A 27,039-nucleotide genomic window follows, 5' to 3' on the forward strand; every position below is an offset into this window, starting at 1 on the left:
TTGATTCGTGGCTGCTTCGGAAACGTCATTCAGAAACTGACACACAAAGAGGAAGAAAAGAAGTCAGCATAGGGTGTCAGATGAAAATTTAATAAAAATTTGTTTTGGAATATTCTACAAAAACTTATTATGAAATTATTTTTACTTATGTTATTATTTTTTACTTATTTTACTCACATTTTACTTATTTTTTTATATACTTGAATAATAAATTTATGCTTAATAAACTTTTAATATACTTAATTTGTTGTTCTTATTCTAAAAACATTACTACTAAGGTAACAATATCAGGAAAAAAAATTTTTAGAGTAATTTTCATATCCTTTTAATTTAAAATTTTTCCCGATAGCAAAGAATGAACACCGGCACCTATTTTTTTTTTTTTTTTTTCACAAAAAAAGCACTGCGTGTATATATATATATATAGGTAGTTCTCAACTTTACGAGTTAATTCATTCCTAGCATGTATTCGTAAAGCGGGAATTAAATCCCACAGACAATGTTAAAAATAGGGGTTACGTTCTCAACAATGAAATTAGTTTGTTTAAACAATGATTGATTTATCGAAAGAAATTAAAACATAGCCTGTAAAATCAAGCAAATTATAATAATAAAGAAATTATTTATGACTTACAAATTTTAAAGAATATTTATTCTTCGTCATCGACTAAATGCACATTTATTGATCACTTATTATTGGCTCGGCACTCGTTGGTTTGTTGCACAAGGAGTCGTCTTCTTCAGAAATGCTTCAATAGGCATTTGTTGCCAAGATAATCTCTTTTCTTTATAAATTTCAATAGATGCATAAGTATTTTTTAATGGAACACATAAATTGCAACTAACACAATTTGCATGGAGGATAAAGTTTACGAAGCTTAAAAAAAAAAAAAAAAGAAATGAAAAGATTCTGAAAATTTAATTATGTTTTTTATGATTGAAGATTTCAGTAAAAGGGAAACACATTTCACCATAATAACACAAAAAAATTCCAGCTATTGGTATTTTTGCAAATGCAATAACATCGAGTTTACTACCCATTTATAATTCTTTGCAGTAACAGAAAACCATAATAAACCGGAAAGTGCAAAAGAGAATGAACAAGAGTCAGAAGTAGAAGAGAAGAATGATGACATCTAGCTCAGGACCCTGGGTGTGCCAAGCCCATACTCACCAAATGTGAGCCCCTGGGGTAATTGGCAGCTATATAAGAAAAACGTCATCAATGAGGGTTGTTCAATTAAAACATGTTGGATGTGTGACTGTTATAAATGCAGCACTCAAAGTAACATTGACATGCTAGTTTATTACAAACCTAATTAATTTTGTTTGCTTTTTGTTATAATTGTGCATGTAATTTTTCACATGGCATTTGAAACACAGTAGATCAAAAACGGATCAGTGGGTCAATTTTTAACTGCTGAAGGGCAAGAAACACAAGAAATCCATAACAGAATGTTGGCTGTATGTAGTGAAGCTGACAAACTGAAAAACCAGTAATAGTGTGGCAAAGATAGCATCCTTAGTCTCCAAGAACAAAACAATATCCATCTGACAATTCCCACAGGAAACAATGGCCTTTTAGTGTTGACATTAAAGAACCTGATGCCAATGGCATCAGGTTCTATAATGTTAACAGCATAATTTTTTCCAGCCTGCTCAGAATGGTATGCTGAAACTGAACTGTCTGCACCTAAGCATATAATGCAAATGAATGAGACAACTTACAGAAGGAATCACCTTTCATCATGATAACACACGCTTATACACTTTTCCAACCTAATTCAGGCCATTAAGATGCACACCCTGAATGCTGTCCAGATTTGTCAAAATGCAACTTTTGTGTTTTTGGTTTAGTGAAAAAAGTTATGACATTCAATTTGCATGCTCAAGTCAAAAAAAAGCAGTGCAATGGAATGAATATCTAAATGACAAAAGTGACTTTGTAACAAAATTTTTATAAGACTTAAATATGTTTTAATTGAGCCCGGATATTATTTTTTATTCAAATTTTCATTCAATGAAAGCAGAGCTAATTCACATCGGAAACAGATGGCAAAATTTCCTTGCTAGACTGATGTTTTGAATACATTTTTATAAGATTTTTCCTTTACTTATATCAAATATTAATTGGAATTATGCCATTATTTCATCAATCAACATCTGAAGTACTCATGCCTGGTGTTCAATCTAGAGATCATCAAAAACAAACAAAATATATAATTTAAAAAATAAGCAAGTTTACAAAATAAATTACACATAATTTACCTGAAGAACCACTTCCTCTTGTTTTTCTTTTACCTAAGGAAACAATATCATTTATCTCTTCTTTGCTTGTAGGCTGGCTACTACGGCACTCTTGATCACGATTACGATTTGCCCTTTGTCCTGTTCCTCCTCCAATTCGTGGTGGAGTAGAGGTCTGATCTTGGCCTAATGAAATTGAACATAATCATTAGAATTAACAATTTTAAAGAAACAAAAAGAATTTTTTATATTAAAAAAAAAAAAAAAAAACACAAAATGGAATATGATATCTGAAACTTTACAAACTACAATTATCTAATCAGAAAAGATTGCAAAATGTTCTTTCTGAACCTTATGTATATATAATTTTTTGTGAGTGCTCTTTGTACATAAAGATATTTCTTGAATGGGATATGTTTAGAGTAAAATTCTCAATGGGCTATATATATTTTCTTGAGCCTGTATGAAATATTGCATTTATGAAATTAAATTAAATTAAATTAAATTGTAGTTAACATTTGTCATTAAAATACAGTAAATCCCCGCTATTCGCGGGAGTTACGTTCCTGAGAAATGCCACGAATACCGAAAACGCGAATACTGAGTTATGGCTCCCATAGTAATAAAGGGGTTCCATTCCAAAGTATGAAATATATAAGAAACACTAGTCTAAAATTTTGTCTATGTATATATTATATGTACCTTCATAATATGACTATGTACAGAGACAGTACATAGTGAAATGCAAGCATATGGCATCGAAATGAAAATAAGAAACAACTTAATATTAAATGTAATATTTATTAGAAATTTCAAACAAATCTTTCAAACCAGCACCTTTGCTAGCTAAAAAACTCATCCCGCCAGTGCTATCACCAGTTCCGCAAGTGTTGATAAAGGAGTTTTGCCTTTTCAAGAATGATGAGTGAACTTAACGGAATTTTATTTTGAGTTCTATCCACAGATTTAAAGCCTTTTCCATTTTTTCTAATTTAACACTACGAGTTACAGAGCAAATTTTTGAAGCAATTAGCGCATTTTCACGGACACTACGGCGGATTTTTTTCTTCTGATTTCTTGATCGATCGTACCGTTGACTCATTGATTTTATAATGTTTTGCCACTGAGGAGACACTTTCACCATTAGAAATTTTGTCTAATAACTCAATTTTATTCGCTAATGTCATCACCTTTGATCTTTTCACATTTCCCTTGTTATTCGTAGCCATATTTTTGTATGGGTTAGAAAGAACTTGTCCACAATAAAGTCACTTTCTTCCGTTAACACAATCGAAAAAGTCTGTTTTACACTGCAAAACGGTAGATTTATCACTTTTGTAAGCATATCAATTTATAAATTGATAAATTTATTCAATTTATAAGCATATAAATTAAAAGCAAACGACGAAACCTTCCATGACAAGCAATAACACATATTGAACAAGGATTAGCGAGAAACATCCACGCTCGCGATTTTGTCACCCCTCTCCCCCCACCCACTGAGTTCTGTTTTGACCGGGAAAGATAATTTTTTAGCCACGCCCATGTTTTTTTATGGCAAAAAATGTTCACGGCGTTTAAAAATTCACATTTTTTTAGGTTTCATTTTATATTAAATCAGCAACAACGAATACGCGAAACTGCGAATTTACTGTACATATATATATTTTGGCAGATGCAGAAAAAAAACCCCACTTCCTTGCATAATTTAGCTATTATAATACTAATTCTAATTTCTTTCTCTGTATATGATATTGACACCAAAATCTGTAACAAGACTTATTTACTAAATTAAATAATTACACAACACCACATTCTTTACCCATTTGCAGCAATGTTTTGTTCTCTCAGTTTGGTGGTAATATGTTGAGTTTTTCTAGTCTTCTTTAAAATAAATTGTACACTTTATTTATCACTCAGTTTGGATATTTTTTTTGGCAGTTTTTGTTGTATAGATTTAAAAATTGTCCATGAGGTTGTCACTGACATTCTCTCAGATATGCCAGACAAGCTGTACTTGCTACCTGGGAGTCTAAAATGCTGATGGAACTGATATTCGGGTGACACTCAAGTCAAGTGGACCCAATTTCGGCGAAGTCCGGACGGTCTGTGACAGCCAAATCCTCTGCTTGCACCTTCACGATGGTGGGACTGTTAGTAATCCTGGATATAACCTACATGCACAAGTACATGGTGGGTGACCACGCAGGTGTGAACCAACGTAAGCAGGGGTCGAGGTGTGGCGCCCACACCAAATGGAGGAATGTCACCCCTCTATGTTACCAGGCAGTACTAGGTGGTAGATTACTCTCATCAACTGGTGCAATACCACCACTTTGCTTATTGGAGGCTTGAAGTGGTGGAACCCATGTTTAGTCTCTAGAGTTAAGTTCCGGTCAACCCTTCGCTATCTCTTCCATCATGCAGTATGATTGATGACTTTTGAGGTTACGATGAACATTGTGGCGAGATCCACTATTCCTTACATTTCGAGGGTACAGCTCTAAAACGGTGTTCGCAGGCTGGTCACTAGTTAGTACACTGGACCGAACCTATTGGTAACTCTCTAGGAGGCTTCTGGATCAGCTAGTGTATAATCTTGCTACCTCTACTCTGCCAGATAGTGACTGGAGGGAGTCCGAGTAGTGTGTATGCGGGGAGCATTGTCGAGGCTATGTTATGTCAAGGATCTGGGTATATTCTTACCATGTGTAATCCATATCCAAAAATTTCATTACTTCATACAGTATGCCCCCCCCCCCCACTTTCTTACTATTGAATACACCTTGAATTGTCAAACTAATAGAGTAAGCTTATCTGCGAAAAGATCTAAACCTCCCAAACACTTCCTAGTTCATTTCCATTTGCAGTCTGCTAAATCCCATGTACTTTTTCTGACAGAATCTCAGTTATCGGTTGATTCAACTACTGCTCATGTCAGATGCCCAAATTATTCGCTGTATGATTCCTTTCGACTCAAAAGTGGTACTTGTGGATATGTCCGTTCTGATATTTCCTGTCAGAGACTTGGCAATTTGGAATCTCCTCTCTTTGATCTTCTCTGGCTTAAAATCTCTCTACCTCATTCTGTCAAATTCATCTCTTGTCTCTACCGTTCTCCCAACTCCACTAATCACTTGGAACTCTTTGACGTCCTCTCTTTGCAACTTGACTTTCTCCAGTCCAACTTTCCTAACAGTGAGGTAATTTTCCTTGGTGATTTTAATGTTCACAAATCCAGCTGGCCGAGATGCTGAGGCTTTTGCAATTACTAATAACCTTACACAGATTGTTCATTTACTTACAAGAATACCGGACAATCCTAATCATACAGCCAATACACTTGATCTTTTTCTCACAAACAGCCCTTCTAAGTACATGGTCGAAGTGAGAGGTCCTTTAGGCACTTCAATCACAACTTGGTGATTGTCTCTTCTCCAATAGGACCATTATCTCATGGCTATTCCCAACCTCGTGTTGTTTGGCATTACAAGAATGCAAAATGGGATGACATGCGAGACTTCTTTTCTTCTTTTCCTTGGTCAGATTACTGTTTCAAAACTTCTGATGTCAACGTTAGCACAGATCGTGTCAGTGAAATTATTCTTGCAGGAATGGAATCCTTTATCCTACACTCCACTCTAAAATCTCGAATGTTGCATATCGTAATTGGCTTGTTTCTAATTCTTCAATTTCATTTTCTGCTTACGCCAAAGCTTGCAACAATTGTAAAGCAGTTATTAATCAGTCCAAACTAGAGTTTGAACAGGCTAAGAGTAGTAAACTTGCTTCTTGTCCTAATGGTAGCCGAGCATTCTGGTCTCTTGCCAAAGCTATTGGCCACAACCTTTGCCCATCTCTGCTTCCACCTCTGTCCAAACCGGATGGTTCTGTTGTCACTTCAGCCAAGGATAAAGCTGACCTGCTAGCATCCCATTTTTCTTCCAACTCATGCATTAATGATCTTGATAAAACACCTCCCACCATTTCCAACACGCTCCATTCAATGCCTCCTGTGGTCTTCCGTCAAAAGGATGTCAGAAGGATTTTGACGAATCTTGATGCTAAGAAAGCTCCAAGTCCCGATGGTATTTCTCCACTTGTTCTGAAAACCTGTGCTCCTGAACTTACTCCTATTCTTTGCTGCCTTTTTTCACTTTCTTATTCCAAAGGCATTGTTCCTTCTGCTTGGAAATTTGCTCATATCCAGCCAGTTCTTAAAAGGGATGACAAATCCCTCCCACCCAATTATCGTCCCATTGCAATTACTTCTACTCTTTCTAAAGTAATGGAGAAATCAATTAACCGCCAACTCTTAAACTACCTAGAAACCTTCCGTCTGATCAATGATCGCCAGTATGGATTCTGTCAGTGTCGATCCACTGGTGATATTCTGGCTTATGTTACCCATTTATAGACTAATTCAATGGACTGGTTCGGTGAAACACAAGTACAGGTGACCCCCGCTTAATGCTGATAATTCGTTCTGGGAAAACAGACCACTAAGTGAATCCGCGCTAAGCGAGCTCCGCATTCCCATAAGGTAACATATGTATTTGTGAGTTGCGGTCGGTGCCATAGGATATTTCCTAATCAATAATAAATGGTAGTGAAAAGACGCACAAATGTTGGTGAAAATATTTAATATTCAAATATTTGTACAAATAAAATATTCTGCATTACATACGTATATAATTATACGTATTATGTGGTAACTAATTACGTATCAAAATTAAACTTAAAATTCCAATTAAAATCATGAATTTAATTGATGAATTTAATCAAGAAAAATGTGTCGATTTTGGGTTGAACTTTGGCCCTCTTCTAAATAAACTAAAAGGGGTATTAATTTTAAATCCCCCGCAGCGTTACCACCCAACAATAAAGTCACCCGATCCTTCGCCACTTTGAAACCTGGCATGTGTTTTTCTTCTTTCAATATGAAACTTCTTTTAGGCATTCGTTTCCACAAAAGATCTGCTTCATCTATGTTATAAGCTGACCTGGCTAGCTGGGTAGGTAAAGTGCCTGCCTGGCAACCCAAAGGTCGCAGATTCGAATCCCACCTCGGGCTTGGATCAAAGTACTGCAAAAACCTTGGGAGGTGCATTATGGCCACAGAAGCCGATGCACCAACAACTACCAAAAAAAAAAAAAAAATAAAATAAAATCTATGTTATAAACTTGTTGAGAAGTATAACACAATACCCCCTCTTCAATAATTTTAACAAGTTCTTTTTGGAAAGTTTCGGCTCCTTGATCTGCACTTGCGGCTTCTCCCTGGATTTTTAAATCTATTCAACCAGCCCTTACCAGTTTTAAATGGTTCCACTTTTTTTTTTTTTTTTTTTCCTTAAGTGAGTTTTCTTCAGATAATCATATTGGTTAATCTCTTTCTCTCTCTCTCTTTTTCTTTTTTAATATTTAACTTAACTGAATTCTGCATTGGATATTATCTTCAATAAAATTAGTTAAAAGTCTTTCCATTTCAATCCTAATAGCCGGCATAGCCCTAGTTGCTTGCACTGGAACAGCTATCTTTCCCGCTGCTAAAATTAATTCTTTATTTTTTTATAATTGTTCTTACAATTAAACTTGCAAGTCCTAAATTATGGCACACATCCGCTTGTCGTTGACCAGAACTGATTCGCTTCAAAACGTCTAATTTCATTTTCAAATTCGGTCTTTTTCTTACATTTATAGTCTTCGTACTGCACTCAGATGTTGTTGCTTTTTCATTCTTATCGGCCATTATTAACTCTTCGAAAATGTAACTGCGTTGGTTGCATTAATTACGATACAATGTTCGAGTAAACTGTCCGTTTCGCACGATGTCTAATATGGTACTGAGTGATGACTAGACTTGATAAATGCATATAACGCAGATATTACAAGCAATATACTTGATCATTTTTTAAAATTTTGATCTCGGAACTATGCAAAAAGTCACTGTGCTGCAATTAAATTAGCGTGCGAGAAAGTTTCACTGAGCATGGGAAACGTTTTAATGTTGTTTTGCTATTCATTTTCAAGCTATCGACTCCATCAAATGAAACGATTTCGTTAAATATGCCAAAAATACAATCTGTAAAAGAGCGTTATAGTGATCTGAGACAGCGTAGTCAGATACGGGTTATAATATAAGAACAGCGTTATAGCGAATCTGCGTAAAGCAAACCGCGTTATAACATGGGCCTGCTGTAGTTGCTCTTGACATCTGAAAGGCTTTCGATTGTGTTTGGCATAAAGGTCTTCTAAACAAGCTTCCATCTTATGGTTTTCCAACTGTTTTTTGTAATTGGTTATCCAGTTTTCTCTCTGATTGCTCACTGAGGGTGATGGTAGATGGCTCTCTGTCTTCTAACTTCTCCACTAATGCCGATGTACCCCAAGGTTCAGTTCTTTTCCCCACTCTTTTCCTCTTGTATATTAATGACCTTCTTCCATTGACTGGAAATCCTATCCATAGTTTTGCTGATAACATTGCATTCCACTCTCCATTTTGAGAAATCTTGCCCGGGTCAATCAGCTTCAACTTCTCGAATATCCACTACAAATTCCTTAAATGCTGATCTTCAGGTAATTCTCCAGTGGGGTGAAAACACTTAGTTGATTTTAATCCTTCTAAAACTCAGTCTTGTCTTATATCTCGCAAAAAGGGTTCTTCTGCACCTATGCTTATCTTTGGTGACACTCCGATTTCTAGGCAAAATGATATATCTCTTTTGGGGATTACCCTGACTTCTAATCTCTCTTGGCACAAGCACATTACAAATATTGCTTCCTCTGCATCTAAAAAACTTGGTTTTCTCTTTCGCTCTCAGCGTTACTTTTCTTCCAAACAGCTGCTCACTCTGTATAAATCGCAAATCCGCCCTGCCACGGAATATTGTTCCCACATCTGGGGTCGTGCCTCCAAAACCTCTCTCAGGCTTCTTGATTCCATTCAGAAGAGGGCAGTTAGGTTAGTTAATGATTCATCTCTAACAGAGTCTCTCCACTCGCTTTCTCACAGACGTACTGTTTCTGCTGCATGCCTCTTCTACAGATACTTCCATGGTCACTGTTCGTCTGAATTGTCTTCTATAATTCCCGCTCTCTCTTTCAAAACAGTCCGAACACGTGCTGCCAACATCCATTTACTGTCCAACTTCAAACTCACAGAACCAACTTTTCATCTTCCTCGTTTATTCATTCAACTGCCGTTTTCTGGAACAACCTTCCTTCATACGTATTTCCTGAACATTACAGTCTACAGAAGTTCAAGTCCAATGTCAACAAATATCTTCTTTCGCCTTCTCAATCTCCAACCCAAGCACGGTACTAAGTACTATAGGTTCTAATACCTCTCGTGTTTGGGGTTTACATAAAAAAAAAAAAAATTTCTAACTGAAAGTTATTACAGTATATTTCATTTACATAAAAAATAGCAAATATACTTCTTTCTTTTATCTCAGGTTGTTTTCTGTATCATGCTTGCTGATTTGAAGCAAGTAAAGCACAAACCAGTATGGTCCTCTGTTGTTAATGATAAGTGCCTGCCCCTTCATAAAATAGAAAATAATTTAATCCATCATCAATACTAAGTCTTTTTCATGTGACTGCCATTTTGAAATATACTGTTTAATGACAATGCTCTTCACTGCAAAGCTCATAAAGCCAGCGGTTGCTACCAATGACTTGAAAAGAGTTTATAGACTAATTATTTTCACCATCAGAAAAAGTTCTAAAGAAAGAAAAGTAAAAAGAAACTGTAATCTGTGTTTACGTGGGGCAATAAATGATCAGGGACTGGTGTTGTTGCAATTATGTTTGATAAGTTTGAATATAAATGGAAGTGGTATGTTGTAGTCCAAACTTTCTCCACTACATGGTGGTATGAAGATTGTTCAGTAGGCTGACAGGTTGCAAGTAGCAACTAATTTTGTTTTAGCAGCTTTATGTTCCATGTCATGATTTTGCAATGGACGAATATCAGATTTTGATTTAAACTGGGAAAATCTGCAACAGAAACATGAAACGTTAAAAGCTGTCTATGATGACGTCATATAAATGTTAATGGTATAAGCAGTTCAAAGAAGGACAGGAGGATGCTTGTGACAACCCAAGAAGTGGGTGTTCATCAACCTCTCAAAACATGGACAGCCTTTCATCAAATTCTTCACAAAATTTAGGGAAAAGGTCTGTGCAAAATTTGTCGCACACAGCCTCACGGATGAGCACAAGCAACGAAGAATGTCATCATGTAAAGACTTTATCCAGCCTTATCAAGACAATGCTAATTTCCTCGATTGTATTGTTACTGGAGATGACTGTTTTCATATGATCCAGAGACAAAAGCATCAGAGAGCATGCAGCAGATTTCAAAATCTTCAATGAAGCCCAAAATGTTTCATTTACAGAAATCCTGGATCAAAACAATGCTGATCATGTTTTTCAACAAATAGGGTGTGATTCACAAGGAATTTACTTGAAGAGGAGAGAGTTGATGCTCCATTCTATGCACAGGTGCTTCAAAGACTGTTGAAATTTCCCAGGTAAAGTTGCAATTTCGAAAGAATGTTGAGTCATTTACTACCAAGTATTGTCTGGTAACACGGAGGTGGCATTCCTCCATGTGGTGTGGGTGCCACACCTTGGTCCCTGCTTACATTGGTTTGCACCTGGGTGATCACCTCCAGTGTGCTAGGTGCTGTATTTCAGGACTTGCACAAGGGGGTTATGTCTAGGATTACTAACAGTCCCACCATCATGAAGGTGCAAGTAGAGGATTTGGCTATCACAGACCGACTGGACTTTGCTGCCGAAATTAGGTCCACTTGACTTCAGTGTCACCCAAATATCAGTGCCATCAGCACTTTATGCTCCCAGTTAGTATGCAGCTTGGCATATCTGAATTATATACAAATTTTATATTAAATATTATGTATGCTATAAAAATAATCTCACTTTTTACACAAGAAATTTTTAAGAGTTTTAGCCTTTTTATTCAGCATAATTGGGATTTTATTGTGCATATGCAGTCCCCCTCCCAATTCCACACACACAAGTTAAGTAGCAGTAAATGAGATTCATCTGTGAAAATAAAACCTTTGGTAGTACAGTTGCTTTTTTAAAATTTTATATAACAGAAAAACACTCCCTATTTTTAAAGTTGTGATATTTGACTAGTATATAAAATTCAATTGGTGCTTGCTATATAATTTAACACATTCACTGCTTCTTCGTCCAATTATGTGGCATTGGATTTTTAATTGACTTGGGGGTGGGGGGGAACCATCCTACTTTTAGAACTTTTTCTTCCAATTTGACAATAAAAACTGGATATTTTTGTCAAGCAACTTCACTGGAGGCTGATTAATTCAGCCTCCAGTGAAGTCAGAGTGAGAAGAAAGGCGAAAAATGTCACTGCCCTTTTCAATCCTGGGTCAAAAAGGTTATTGGAAAAGTCGGCAGCAAAAGTGTTAATGTCATGTGATATGCACATTTTCACAAGCCTTGTGTAATCAAATGGCTACACTGTCCACACTATCCAGAAACCCTCCACAAATACTGAAAGAAAATCTCAGGGAACAGAGTTAATTAGTTCTCAGATAGTGTCCTCCAACTTTTCAACAGATCACAAAGTCTGCATTTGGTTTCCTCAATGTAACACACCTCACAATCTGGACAAGTAACACGATTGGGAAAATTAAAAGCAGACTTTGTGATCATATCCGTGAACATAAAGGGGTTATCCACTAGGCTGATGTTGACTCACGTTTGGGGTTAACAATTAACAACATTTTGATTATAATCTGCAACTCAATGTTGAAGTTTTGAACTACTTGCGGGTTTCTCGCCATCTCTCGTGAATAGAAGCCTCCATATAGCTGTAGCAGGTTCCAATTTAACCAAAGTGGTGGAACTCATACTATTATGGAGGCTGTCATTTTATAGTGTGACAAGAGATGGCAGACTAATACTGCACTGGGTTGTGTGGGGTCTGACGATTAACGACCCTTTTTTTTTTTTTTTTTTAAGTCTCCCCCTTTCTTCTGTTTTTTGCTTTTCCCCATCCTCGATCTACACCAGATGATTCTGCACACATAAGGTGTGCAGAATCATCTGGTGTAGATCGATCTTCTACACAATATGTTAATTTGTTGAATTGTTTCTTGACTGGGTTTAGAAAGAGGACAGCACCTTGAAAGTTCCCATAGTTTACTGTTTTATTTGGTTTCTATGTGTTTATTTTATTTCTTTATACAATGTTTTAAAGCTTTTATTTTTATATACTCTCACTTTCATGTTTTATATTTTGTTTATGTATTTAGAATTCCCAATTAAAGTTTATTTTAAATTGTTTGTCAGTGATGCAATATTATTTTAATATTTGCACTAATGGGCATAGGAATTGACTTTCCAACTAACCTGTAGATTAAATGAAAGAAAATATGTGTAGATCATGAAATCAAATATCTGATGATCCTGTACTTTTTTTTTCTTCCGAAAAACACCACTTTCTTCACTATTTTTCTTATTTAACAGATTTGTTTAGATTCACCGTATTCTGATATTTCTCTCCTCGGCTGATATAACTAACTTTTCTATGCAACTCGAAATAATTTATTCACCTTGATATATTGGGATACCATCAAAGCTATAAAGAGTTTAACCCTGGGGGCTCACACCTGGTGAGTACACCCAGGGTCCTGAGCTGGATATCATCATTCTTCTCTTTCTTGGTGATTCCCTTCTACTTCTCTCTCTCTCTCTCTCACAGGGTAACTCAGGAAATTTTTTTTTTTTTTTTTTTTGGCTGGTGCAACTTAAGCCTCAGGCTTCCTTGCACCATATAGCTAATAATAATATGAAATGTGCCTGATTTTTGATTTTCATCCTTCTACTCTAAGTTACAAGGTAAAATATTTTGACCCTAAGGTAGAAATTTCCATGTTAAAAAAATGTAAATATAAGGATCATTTTATGAACTTTACCTATTTTTGTACACAAAGAGGAACTGTGGTTTATATTAGTAAAGTAGTATTATGACTGAACTTTAAGAAAAAGGAAATCACTTCATATGCATTCTTGGTGATTCCCTTTCACTTCTCTCTCTTTCTCTCACACGCAGGGTAACTCGGGAATTTTTTTTTTGGTTGGTGCAGCATAAGCCCCAGGCTTCCTTGCACCGTGTGGCTAAGTAGTAGTAAAAGTAGTAGTAATAATATGCGTAAGCAATCTGATAACGTGCCTAGAAGTTCAATTTTTTAATGTATTTTATCAAGAACAAAAATTACGCTTTTATTAACAATTAATCTTGGCCAGTATTTCCAGTGAGTAAAAACTAATACATCAAAACCAACTTTCTCTCCCCTCATTACCATAATTATTAAGGATGTCAGTAGTGCAATAATTTGAGCATATTTAATCCAGAAATATATTATAATATTAATTTTTAAAACTAAACATATTGAAAAAAAAAAAAAAAAATTCTAGTGAGATTTCAGCGTATTAAATATATATGAGGGGGTATCAAAAAGTTCGTAACCTTACCTGGAAATAATAGCCCTAGAAAGGTGTTGTTGTTATTTGGTTTTTAGGAGCATTAGCAACTAAGGCCATATTGTTCCAGGGATATGTGGTGGTCATTCCCCGACCTTTCCGCATCCTCCATATTTGGTGGTCATGGGCTCAAATCCCAGTCTAATCAAGAAGCGTGTGATATGCACTGCTGCTCCTGCCCACCTGGCTACAGAGGCACCCTAGAAAGGTGAAATTTCACAGGAACTTTAATCTTTTTCTATGTACTCTCCATGTATAATAACACATTTCTCTCATCTATGGATCAGTTGTTTAATGCCTTGATCATAGAAGTCTGCACTTTTTTGTCTGAAACAACGATGAATTCCTGAGACGAACCAAATGGCGTCCACGAAATGGTTTCTTCATTTCTCGAAACAAGAAGTCTGATGGTGCTAGGTCAGGAGGATAGGATGGGTGCTGCAGTAGCACAAATCCAACAGATGGTGAGAACATTGCTTCTGCAAAGGCGTCAGCAATCTTGGAACCCATTGTGTGGAGACCTTAGACATTGCAGATGTTTATGTAAAAAGCTGTGGCCAGACCCATAACTAATTCCCACTGCATTTGTGATGAAATGAATTGTCACACATCTGTCACTCAGCACCAGCTGCTCAACTTTTGGAACCGTCTCACTGTCTGCGGATGGCCTTCCTTCTCTTGGCTCATCAAAGACACTTGTATGACTGCACTGGAACTCCCATTTCTGCTTTTTTACAGTGTCATAGGATGGATAATTCTGCCCATACACAGCTTTCATTTTCTCACTGCTCCATACTCCACTTTGTCAACCATAGCATCCTTCCTCAGATTACGGGCTCCACCTCTGGTGTACGTTCATCTACAGGAATGGAATTTCACGTAGTTAATTGAATATGTAGAAAACTGATATTAAAAATGCATCTTCCTACTGATGTTTTATCTAGGTCAAGGTACGAACTTTTTGATACCCCCCTCATATATCTGTAATTTTTTTCCCTGACAACGTTCCACACGGAAAATTACAAGCAATGTTTTTTAAATTAAAAGGGACTGAATAGATATTTCTTTGCAAGTATGCCCTTAAAATACTCCAATACCCCCTAAGATTATGACTAATACCAATCAGAGGCACACCTTGATTGGTATTTTTAACCAGTTTGCCAACCTTTGTATCATCTGCAAATTCAGATGTTAAGCTTGATATGCCATCATCAATATCATTAATAAATACCGAAAACAACAACAGGCCCAGCATCAAACCATGGGGGAACTCCACTAATAACATTAGTACATTGATAACTACTGTCTTCTCTCACTCAGCCACCTCTTTATCCATAGCAGTAGCTTGCCCCTAATGACACACTAACTCCAATTTGTAGTCTTTCGTGTAGAATTGTATGTATTAGAGGCTTTTAACAAATCTTAGTATATGACATCAAAATGATTTTTTGCATCCAGCTCATTTGTTAGTGCATCATGTATCCAATTGGATTAGATATATGATGACTTATCACCCTTTAACAAATCCATGCTGCAATATAACAGTATTCATATCTAGGTGTCTTGCATAACTTATTGAAACTATAACTCCATTATTTTCCTGGATAAGAAGTCCCAAGTTCTGTAATTACTTACGTTTCCCTTTGATCCTTCTTTGTAAATTGGGGATACATTTGCACATCTCTAGTCTACAGCAGGCCTGGGCAAACTTTTTGGCTGAAGGGCCACATTGGGAATTCAAAAAGAAGACGGGCCGCATGTAAAATACTATTTTTAGATATATATTATTTGTTATCATGAAGAAGAAATATAACATAAAAAAAATTATTCTCTAACAACCAAGAATTTAATGAGATGAATGGAACTGTTTTACATCTTTTAACATTTTTTTTAATTTCGGGTGTTGATTTTGTAGTTGAGATTCTTAAAACTGCTTGTAAATGTTCATCGGTGATGCTTGATCGTAAAGAATTTTTATTTAGATTCATGATGGAAAATGTTTGTTCACATATGTAGATTGATCCAAAAATAACCAACATTTTTCAGGCAAAATCTTTAAGTTCCTCGAATTTGTCCGAATTAAGAGTATTGTAAAATTTACAGATTTCCTCACGACGGTGCAATTCCCTTAAATCGGTATCACACTGCAGATCTATAATCTGAAGTTGTGGTTCACTCGGTGCACTATCAATTTCTATTGAAAATGGGTCGCGCACTATTGCCAAACTTGTCTCAATTTTTCGGAAGTCGCCAAATCTTTGTGAAAAGTCGTCATTCAAAGCGTTGATAATTTCACAATATTTTTAAAATTTACTTTCTGGAATCTTCCGCAACAATCTTCTGATGATATGTTCATCGGTGATGCTTGATCGTAAAGAATTTTTATTTAGATTCATGATGGAAAATGTTTGTTCACATATGTAGATTGATCCAAAAATAACCAACATTTTTCAGGCAAAATCTTTAAGTTCCTCGAATTTGTCCGAATTAAGAGTATTGTAAAATTTACAGATTTCCTCACGACGGTGCAATTCCCTTAAATCGGTATCACACTGCAGATCTATAATCTGAAGTTGTGGTTCACTCGGTGCACTATCAATTTCTATTGAAAATGGGTCGCGCACTATTGCCAAACTTGTCTCAATTTTTCGGAAGTCGCCAAATCTTTGTGAAAAGTCGTCATTCAAAGCGTTGATAATTTCACAATATTTTTTAAATTTACTTTCTGGAATCTTCCGCAACTTCATTGTTGGAAAGTGGCTACCTTGTTAATCAATAAATTTCGAAGGAACAACTGGAGTTTTAATTGAAATCCATTCAAACTTTTTACCATATCATGGGCGTATAAATTTTTCCCTCGTAACACTGTGTTGAAAGTATTTAAGTGTGTCACGATGTTCAGGGTAAACGCAACTTCACAAATCCAGTTATTATCAGTTAATTCAGGAAAGTTCATAATATTTTTCAGTTTTAAAAATAGAACGATGTCATCTTTAAGATCCCATACTCGCCGAAGAACTTTTCCTAAGCTAAGCCATCGAATTTGGCTATGATAAGGAATATCTGTGTACTCGGATTCAATATCTTGAAGAAAATTAACGAACTGTCTGTGTTTCAGGCCCCTCGATCGTATTAAATTTATTAGTTAAATTTTACTAGATTTACTAGAATTACTAAATTTTACTAGTTAATTTACTAATACAAGATGTGACATGTTCAACTTTTAACACATTTTTACATAATATTTGTTGATGTATAATACAATGAATTGTAATTAAATTATAATCGGGATAATTTTTACAAATTTTATCCTGGATTTTCTTTAACGCTCCAACATTTTTACTTGTCAAACTTGGTGCTCCATCAGTTGTTAACGCTTATCATTTTGTTACATTGTAAATTATATCTTGTTAAATATTTTTCAACTTTTTCAAATATATAAGCTCATTGTTTGGTCTTTAAGAGATTCCATTGAAAGAAGCTCATCAATAATTTCAAAATTAGAGGTACATCCACGTATGAAAATTAATAACCGCGCAGTATTCTTTTGGTCGTTACTTTCGTTGAGAGATATCGAGTACCATGTTATGGATTCTAATACTGATAATAATTGCTCATTCAAATTTGTATCGATACATTCAATTCTTCTTATTACGGTTCGCCGAGATAAACTTATATTCTCAAATTTGTGTTTAATGTCAGGACATATAATTCCACAAGCTTCAGTCATACATTCTTTAATATAGTCTCCATCAGAAAAAGGCTCGTTGCTTTTTTGCAATTATATGAGAAATAACAAAACTTGCCTCTACAGTAGCTTCTTGTTCCTTAGTTACCCACATAAACACATTTTGTTGTCTAGATAAATTTTGAATCAATCCATCAGCAGTTTTCTTTCTCGCTTCCGGAGTTAAATTAGCACCATATTCGGAATGTTTAGTAGTGAAATGTCTTTTAATATTGTACTCTTTCAACACCGAGAGACTCTCCTGGCAGATGAGACAAACAGTCTCGTTATTTATGTTAGCAAAAAAATATTTTGTGTTCCACTCTTCATTGAAGACACAATGCTCTTATTGAATTTTTCGTTTTTTATTCATTTTTAAGAGGGGGCAAATATTATTTTTATTGCTACTGGCACCGAGATGATAACCGAAGATAATGCAAAAAAACTAACTACGGGATGACCGTCAGAGAAAACAGATTGGAACTGGGGCCGGTCAGCAGTCCTATCCTATTACTCCGCCACCGCAGCAAAGCCGTTGTCGTCATCACCGGTTGTCTCTTACCGTAGTTTCCCACGGTTAGTTTATAATCGCAAATTATACCGTTATAAAAGCGCCCGTTGGCTCGCTCCGGTTCGTGCACAATTTCAAATTCTATCTCAATTTGAACAATACAGAGATGATAAAACAATTTATAAGTCGACAAATTCTATAATGTATTACATATACAAATTTATTTTTCAAAAAGGTGTCGCAAAAGGCATAAAATAGTAAACTTTTTTTTCGAAAATACAATTAAAGCTCGCAGGCCGAATGCAGCCCGCGGGCCATAGTTTGCCCAGGCCTGGTCTACAGCTTCCTCCTCCGAATCCAAGCATACTCTCCTAAGTATAACTACAGGTTTGCTTGCCTCTTTTATAATTGGATAGATACTATCAGTCCCCCCACATGCCTTATTTACTTTTAGCTTAAACAATTTCTCCTTCACTTTCTTCTGTTATAACACAAAATCACTTAGTTTCCAGTTATAACTTGGTGTACTTCTGGTATTCCTATCACTAAAACTTTTTTGCAGGTGAATATAGATGCAAAATATTTATATTGTAAGCAACCTGAATAGGATCATATCATTCACATCTAATGAACCAATGTGGTTCATCCTTTCCTTCTCTATTAACATAAGCAAAGAATTCTTTTCTAATTTTTTTTGTATTCTTAGCCAAAAACTTCTCATAATCTGTCTTAGCTTAACTAAGCCTAACCCCCCTCCTGTGATTTTACTGCAGATTAGTTTGTACCTACAGGAGACACAAACTAACATCCCGTGCATTTTTAATCTCTGCCACTAGCCATATCAGCTCACTTGACATTCATTTGGGTGTAAACATGTCATGTGTCTTAGCATATAGTAATAATTCATGATTTACACACACAATGTTGAATAACAAGAAAGTGGAAACAAGAAGGCAGAAAAATGGAAAAAGAGGAAGTAGTCTTACACATTTTTTTTTTTGTTACCTTCTATCCTCCTATCACTCTCTATCTCCCTCGTTTTTTTCCCTCGCTTTGTATGTATATGGGAAAAAAAAAGAAAAATACAGCACAAAAATCAACAAGTGCAAACTGAGAAACTTTCATTGTGCATCCACCACACTGCCCATTCGTTCCTCAAATGATAGGCAAAAAACATATCCAAGTACCTCAGCTACAATATATGATATATCAAAAGCCTACGTGATAGGTATGAAAAATATAAATAATAATTGGCAGATACCTACTGGTCTCAGTTCTAAGAGGGTCAAATTTAAATTTCAAGAAAATTCATCCAGTGAGAGTTAACAGACAGAAAAAAAAAAAAAAAAAAAAATTTCTGAATTTCTGCTGCTCTGATTTTGATGAAATTTGGAATGGGAGTTGAGTTGTTACATGCAGAGAAGCAGCTGAGCACTAAGACATTAGGCTAGAAGTTCCCAAACTTTTATATCTTGAGCCCCTTAAAATTTTCCATAAATTTCATGCACCCCCCTCAGAAGTTCTACTACAAGTGAAAATAAACAGATCTGACCTAAAATTTAGCTATGAATATACATACTTTTATAAATTAATATAGAGGATGTCCCATAAATCGAGCATCATGGGGTTAATGTATATTTTTACAGACCATGATGTATCTGAGCAAGGAAGAACAGATCCAAATAATTCTACTCATAGGAAATCGAAGTTAAAGAGAAGCCACTGTTGAATTTAACAGACTACATCCAGTCTGTGAGCCAATAACACAGAGTTCTGTTAGCAGACTTGTTGCAAAGTTTAAGGAAACAGGATCCATATAAGATAAACCATGCAGCAGACCTTCGAGGAGATCAACTGCTATCCTTGCTAAATTCAATAGAAGTCCCAAAAAGTCTCTTCGCTGATTGCCCACCGAAACAGGAGTGTCAAAAAGTAGCATCCATCGCATTCTTAAGACTCACAAATGGCATCCATATAAACTTCAGCTCTTACAGAAATTAAGATGATCCTGACTGACGGATGGAATTTTGTGAATGGGCTTTGCAACAATATGCTCGGAATGCCAATTTTCCATCAATGCATTTTTTCCCCTATGATGCTGGACTTATGGGACACGCTGTATACTTCAATACATTTAATCTGAAAGAAACAAGACACAAATAATAGAAATAAATAAAAAATGCTTCATACCTGGATTAGTGGGATGGTTTGTCCATATTTTATTAAAAATGAGCATGAAAACAACAGCCCCCCCAAAACAAAATGTGTCCCCTAAGTGGTGCACACCCCACACTTTTAGACCCTTTGCATTAAGTACATTATGCATGTATGTTAATACCAAAAAGCTTCATAGCTGCTATGATTACTTCCTCGATTCTCGCTTACAATTTGCAATTGGTAGTATCGACAATAGGTCCCATAGAAGGGAATTTTAATGGCCCCTTCATTAAACACATTCCGATTTACTGTCACACTCTATTTGTTTGAGCAGCTGTTCCTTATGCGTGGTGATCTGATTGAGGTGTATAAGGCCTTGAATGGGTTGAGCACGCTGAATTTTGATGGGATCCTTCCACGTTTAGATTACGAACCTAAGGGGGCATAAATTCAAATTAAGAAAAGACAGATGTAGAATAGATGTGCGGAAATTTGCCTTTAGCCAGCGGGTGGTTAATTGCTGGAACAAACTTCCATCTGTCGTTGTGGAAGTTGATAGGTTAAATAAATTTAAGGAGGAACTGGACAGGCATTTAAAGGAATGGTGTGATTTTTTTTTTTTTTTTTTTTTTGGCTGATGCTGCATAAGCTCATACACTTGCTTTCGTGCATCACATGCCACTATGAGTAGTAGTAATGCTACTCTCCAGAAATTAAAATGAAATTAAATTAAATTATACTCGTTACATTTGGTCATTTTGACATAACATACTCCTACTCCAATTTTTGTTTTCCTAATGTCACACCAAACTGACCCAACTCAGGATGTTATACGTTCATAAAAGTCTTCATATTGAAGCTTAAAAACATAATTTAAAAAAAAAAAAAAAAAAAAAAAAGAAAAGAAAATGTCATTTTTTAATTGTTGGGAATTTCTGGCTACTTGATCAGTGTCTCTAATGTGCCAGTTGTCATGGTGCTATTGTCCATATTTTTCACATATTATGTCCGAACAACTGTGCATTTATGAACTGATTTACATGTCTGTACTGAAAATTAAACAACTCCGGGGGTGGGGTGGGATCACTACAGCTCAGATAACTATAGCCTGGACTGAACAGGACTTTTTCGGAATTCCTCCCATCTCCAGTGGGACTCAAATCCAGGCCTTTCCCACCACTTAACAAGTGGTGAAATATGGTTCTTGGATTAGTTTTATAAAAAAATAAATGTATTGATAATCCAGCTCCATAAATATTATCCGTGTTATGTTTTCTATTTAGTGTTATCATTTATAATTAAAGATATTTTTCATAGGGAGATTATTTATTTTTTTATTTTTCGTAGGTTATTTATAGGTTATAGGAGATTATTTTTCATAGGGAGTAATTGTAAGTTTAATTATTTAAACTCATTTCATGTCACTTTACATTGCTCTATCACAAATCTCAACAATTGAATTCATGAAGTATATGTAATGTTGTACAATTTATACTGCTTGAGTTGAGTGGTGATATTGAAAAATAATAAAAAAAGAAGGGAGAGGTGGGAGTAGATCAGCTGTCAAAAAATGGTTTATAGAAAGAAAAAAGTGTATATAACAAAAGCTAGGTACTATTCTTATTCGAAAGTGTGTGTACTCAGTAAATCATAGGATTGCATAAAAAGTTCTGTCTATGACATTCAAGTGTCATACTTCTGTATATTATCATTAGTAGAGGCATATAATGCAAGAAAGCAAGCTTATAGCAGCAGCAGCCAAAAAAAAAAAAAAGCTTCCCTATTTCACCCATCCATTCACTCCAAATGTTTGTCTACTTCTGCCTTGAATTTATTTAAGCTGTCAACTTCTGCAACGACAGATGGAAGTATGTTCCAGTAATCAAACACCTGCAGGCTAAAAGCAAATTTCCACATATCTATTCTACAACTGTCTTTCCTCAATTTGAATTTATGTCCCCTCAGGCAATTAATCTGGTCAAGAGGAAGAATCCCATCAGCAGCTTGCTAAAACCATTCAAGGCCTTATATACCTCAATCAGATCACCTCACAGGTGCCTAGTCTCCAGATGCTGCAATTTGCAGATTTTGATTTGGTAGTTGTTGGCGCATCGGCTTCTGTGGCCATATTGCACCTCCCAAGGTTTATGCAGTACTTTGATCCAAGCCCGAGGCGGGAATCGAACCCCCCGACCTTTGGGTTGCCGGGGAGGTACTTTACCCACTCGGCTAGCCCGGTCGGCGCAATTTGCAGAACCAAGCCTTTCTTCTTCAAGAGCAATCCTTTGTTCCATTCACCAATCTCGTTGCCCTTCTCTGTACTTGATCCAGTGAAGGATGTAGAGCTATAAAGCTCTACATCCTTCCTAAAATGAGATCCCCAGTCCTGTATACAGTACTCAAGTTGTGTCCTGACCACTGCCTTATACAAGGGGATAATCACTTCCTTATCCCTGCTTGCTGCTGTTGTTGTTGTTGTTTGAGAGCTATTGGCGCAAGAGCAGCTTAGGCTATAATGCGCCTAATCTAGGTTAGAGTTTCATATTTCGACATTTTTTATATGTTGTTCAGATGGGAAGCCAAGATTTTATTTTATAATTACGTAGCTTTTTCGTAAATGTTACACTATTTATTTTTATATGTTTTGGTAGTATCCGATTAACTTAAGGAAAAAGAAAACGTCGGTAATATTTGGCCGGTTATCTAAAATTGTTTTGAGCGTTAGGTTGTTTTGTGCGTTCGTGGTTATTTGAAAAGCTTTTATACGTTCTGAAGTAAATCTTGGACAGTTCACCATGAAGTGATGTACAGTGAGTGGAACTTGACAGTTTTGGCATTGAGGAGGGTCTTCACCTCTGAGTAGGTAAGAATGGGTCATATGGGTATGCCCAATTCGCAATCGAGCAAGGATCACTTCTTCGTGTCTGTTGGATCGGTAACTGGAAGTCCATGGTCGGAGTGTTTGTTTAATTACACGAAGTTTGTTGTTACTTTGATCTTTCCAATGCTGTTGCCATTGTTTTAAACTGCTTTGGTGGGTTAACGACTTGTAATCGGTATATGGTATTGAGCGGAAGGCATAGTAAGAGGTAGCAGCTTCTCTTGCCGCTTTATCTGCTCTTTCATTCCCAATTATTCCTGTGTGGCCTGGAATCCAACAGAAACTGATCTTGTGATTATTTTGCAATAGCTTTGATACTGAATATTGTACCTGTTGTAAAACTGGGTGTTGTAAAACTTTAGTATTGGCATTCTGCAAAGCAATGACAGAGCTAAGTGAGTCAGTGAAAATTATGCTGTCTGCTATCTGTTCATGTTTAATTTTGTTTACAGCCATCAAAATGGCTTGTAATTCTGCTGTAAAGATGCTGCATTCTTTTGGAAGTTGTTGGATGAGAGTACAGTCTTCAGAGTGAATCGCAGCTCCTACACAAGTTTCTGTTTTTGAGCTATCTGTGTATATGAAAGTGTAACGTTCATATTTTTCTTTGTATGCTGCATGTAGTTGCTGGTAGTTTGTTCTCGGGAGATTTGTTTCCCCCCCAAGATTGGAAATGCAGGTCACATGCAGGTTGAATTATAATCCACGGTGGAATGATGTGTGTAGTCGTGGTAGCTATGCTATCATAATTAAGCTCTCGGCATAACAGTAAATCTTTTAGACGGATGTTGGAAGGGCGGTTTATTCGTGGATGGGCTTGGTATACGTTTTCAAAGTACGATGAAAACAGAACCTCTCTATTTGGATGATCGGTGATGGATTTTATCTTTACAGCATAGTGTAATAATAAGTTCTGTCATCTAAGTTGTAGTGAAGGTTCATGGGCTTCTGCATATAGGCTTTGTACAGGTGAAGTGCGAAAAGCTCCAAGTGCTATACGGAGTGCACTGTGGTGTATGGGATCTAACCATCTCAGTGCACTTGGTCTTGCGGAGTTGTAAACAGGTGCTCCATAGTCCAGCTTGGAACGCACTATTGCTCGATAAAGTTTAAGTAGTGTATATCGATCTGCACCCCAAGTTGTTGCGGAGAGAACTTTGAGTAGATTTAACTTCTTGATGCAAGAATGTCTTAGTTGCTTAATATGTTCAAGGAATGTCAGTTTCTTATCTAAGAGAAGTCCTAAGAATCTTATGTTTGGTACAACTGGGATCATATATCCATCTAGTTTAAGTTCAGGATCAGGGTGTAGGTTTCGTTTCCTACAAAAGTGTATACATGCAGTTTTCTGTGTGGAAAACCGGAAGCCATTTGTTTGTGCCCATTGACTTATTTTATTTATTGCTCCCTGTAACTGCCGTTCTATACTTCGCATATTCTGAGAGTGATAGGACATACTGAAATCATCAACGTATAAAGCGGTATCAACAGGTTTTGGTACATGCTCAGTTATGGAGTTTATTTTGATAAGTTGTGCTAAGCACAGACCCCTGAGGCACACCCTCTTCTTGGGTGAAGACTTTTGAAAGAGTATTCTGCAATCTAACTTGAAATGACCTGTGGAGTAAGAAATTTTGAATATATTTAGGAAGATGTCCACGTAATCCAAGGTGGTATAGGTTTTGAATAATTACATAACGCCACGGAGTATCGTAAGCTTTTTCTATGTCAAAACATATCATTACGTGGTGCTCTTTTCGGATAAAGGCATTCCGCACACTGTTTTCTAATTTGATCAGTAAATCTAGTGTTGAACGATTTTTTTCTGAAACCATGCTGTGCTGGATTGAGAAGGTTATTTCTGTTCAAAAACCATGTTAGACGAGCATTGATAATTTTCTCCATAACTTTTCCCAGGCAACTGGTTAGAGCAATTGGACGGTAGTTGCATGGGTCAGAGAGGTCTTTCCCCGATTTTGGGAAAGCAAGAATTATTGCATGATGCCAACTGTCGGGAAATTGGTTTTCTAGGAAGATTCTGTTATATAGTTCTAGTAATGCCATTTGGGATTGACCATCGTGTTGTTTTAACATCATATAGTGGATTTGGTCTGGACCTACAGCACTTTGCTTTGTCTGGGATAGAGCGTGTTTCAAGTCATAGAATGTTAAGGGTAGGTTGTACTCTTCATTATTTCTTGTGGAAAAATTCAGTTTATGTCTTTCTATTCTTGCCTTGTATATTTGAAAACTGGGAGTATATGAAGTGGTCGCTGATATTCTGGCGAAGGTTGCACCCAGTGCATTGGCTATTTCTGACGGCTCTGCAGTGACTTGTCCATTCCAGTTTAGGATCGGAGTTGGAGTAATCGGGTATCTGCCACTCATTTTGTTAATTTTATTCCAGACAGTTTTAGATGGTGCTGAACTTGTTAATGTAGATGCAAATTTTATCCAGGATTCTTTTCTACTGGCCCGCCTAATATATCTGGCTCTTGCCCATGCCTTCTTGAACAATATGAGGTTCTCTAAAGTTGGATATCTGCGAAAAGTATTCCAGGTTTTGTTTCGCTCTTTCTTAGTCTGCGCACATTCTGCATTCCACCATGATTTTGGATGTGTTGGAAAGTGAGACGATGTTTTTGGGATAGAGTGTTCAGCAGCTTGAATTATTTTATTTGTTATATATTGTACTGCTGCATCTAACAGTTTTTGCTTGATAGTATCAACATTTAGTTTTGCTAATGATTTATAAGTTTCCCAATCTGCTTCATTTATTTTCCATCTGGGAGTTTTTCGTGACTTGCATGTGGTTCCTAATGCCATGGTGATGATTATTGGATAGTGATCACTGCTGAGAGGATCACTGTGCACTGACCAATCAAGTATTGAAAATAGTATTGGAGAACATACGGACAGGTCTATAGCTGTAGTATTTCCTGATGGAAGATGTGTATAAGTATGTGTGCCGTCGTTCAACAAAGTTAAATCATTCTCGTCTATCCATTTTTCAATTTGTTTTCCTCTCCAATCTGTGGTTGTGTTACCCCACACAGGGCTATGCCCATTGAGGTCGCCTAGTATACAGAAGGGGGTTGGTAACTGCCTTACAATGTCTTCTAAGTCCTGTTGTAATAAATTTTGGTTTGGTGGAACATAAATTGTTATTACTGTTATGAGGGATCTAGTGGCTATGCATACTGCAATCACTTCAAGGGTTGTGTTTAGCGGGACAATCTGGGAAGGAATGCGAGAATTTATTAGTATTGCCACACCACCATGGGTTGTGCCACCTGTTACTCTGTCCTTTCGATATGCTGTATAGTCCTTTATTAAGGCAGAGTCTTGAGGTCTGAGGTAGGTTTCTTGTAAGCAAAGACATAATGGTGTATACTGTGTAATCAGATCATATATATCACCTATGTTAGTGCGGAGTCCTCTACAATTCCACTGGATTATGGTTTTCATTATTTGGTTTTGGAGAGGTTTTCGGTCTGTTTCCTAGATGCTGTTTTAAGTCTTTCACACGTTGGTTTTTCCTTTTTGGGGAAATACGGTTTTCCGGTGTCCATATCGTCTTCTGCGAAAATCTCTAATACTGATTCATCTGCTTGGTTGGTTGCTTCTGTCTCCATTTGTTCGGTTGCCTTCTGACTTATGACATGACGTTTTCCTTGAGGGGCTTTTGATTCTGAGTGTTTTACATCGGGAGGTACGGAAAGTGGTGTGTTGGTGAGTTTCTCTTGATGTTTTGGCTGGGAAATTGTGAGTAGTGCTCGTGCCCAGTCTGAGTTAGATTTCTTTGGAGGAATTGTAAAATCTGTTTGGGTTTCTATTGTACGACGATTCGTTATGATCTGCGCGTAGGAAGATCTGTTTAAGATAGTCGGGTGTATAGTTCTCTTAGCTTCTTGGTATGTGACAGAATGTTCCACTTTATACCGCGCCGCCTCCGTAGCCAGGTGGGAA

General features: G+C 36.5%; 1 protein-coding gene across 4 annotated transcripts in view; it reads right to left on the reverse strand.

Moving 5' to 3' along the window:
* Window positions 1-27,039, reverse strand: part of LOC150080999 (uncharacterized) — a 342,313-nt gene that overhangs the window by 32,982 nt on the left and 282,292 nt on the right. For all 4 annotated transcript variants that reach the window (XM_090381533.1, XM_090381534.1, XM_090381532.1 and 1 more), the window contains one exon: window positions 2,269-2,433. In XM_090381533.1, the coding sequence (XP_090237659.1) occupies window positions 2,269-2,433 (165 nt within the window). The remainder of the gene's footprint in view (window positions 1-2,268; window positions 2,434-27,039) is intronic.

The sequence above is a fragment of the Mastigoproctus giganteus genome, chromosome 9, assembly GCF_048544385.1.
Source record: "Mastigoproctus giganteus isolate SK-2022 chromosome 9, ASM4854438v1, whole genome shotgun sequence".
NCBI classification, from domain to species: domain Eukaryota; kingdom Metazoa; phylum Arthropoda; class Arachnida; order Uropygi; family Thelyphonidae; genus Mastigoproctus; species Mastigoproctus giganteus.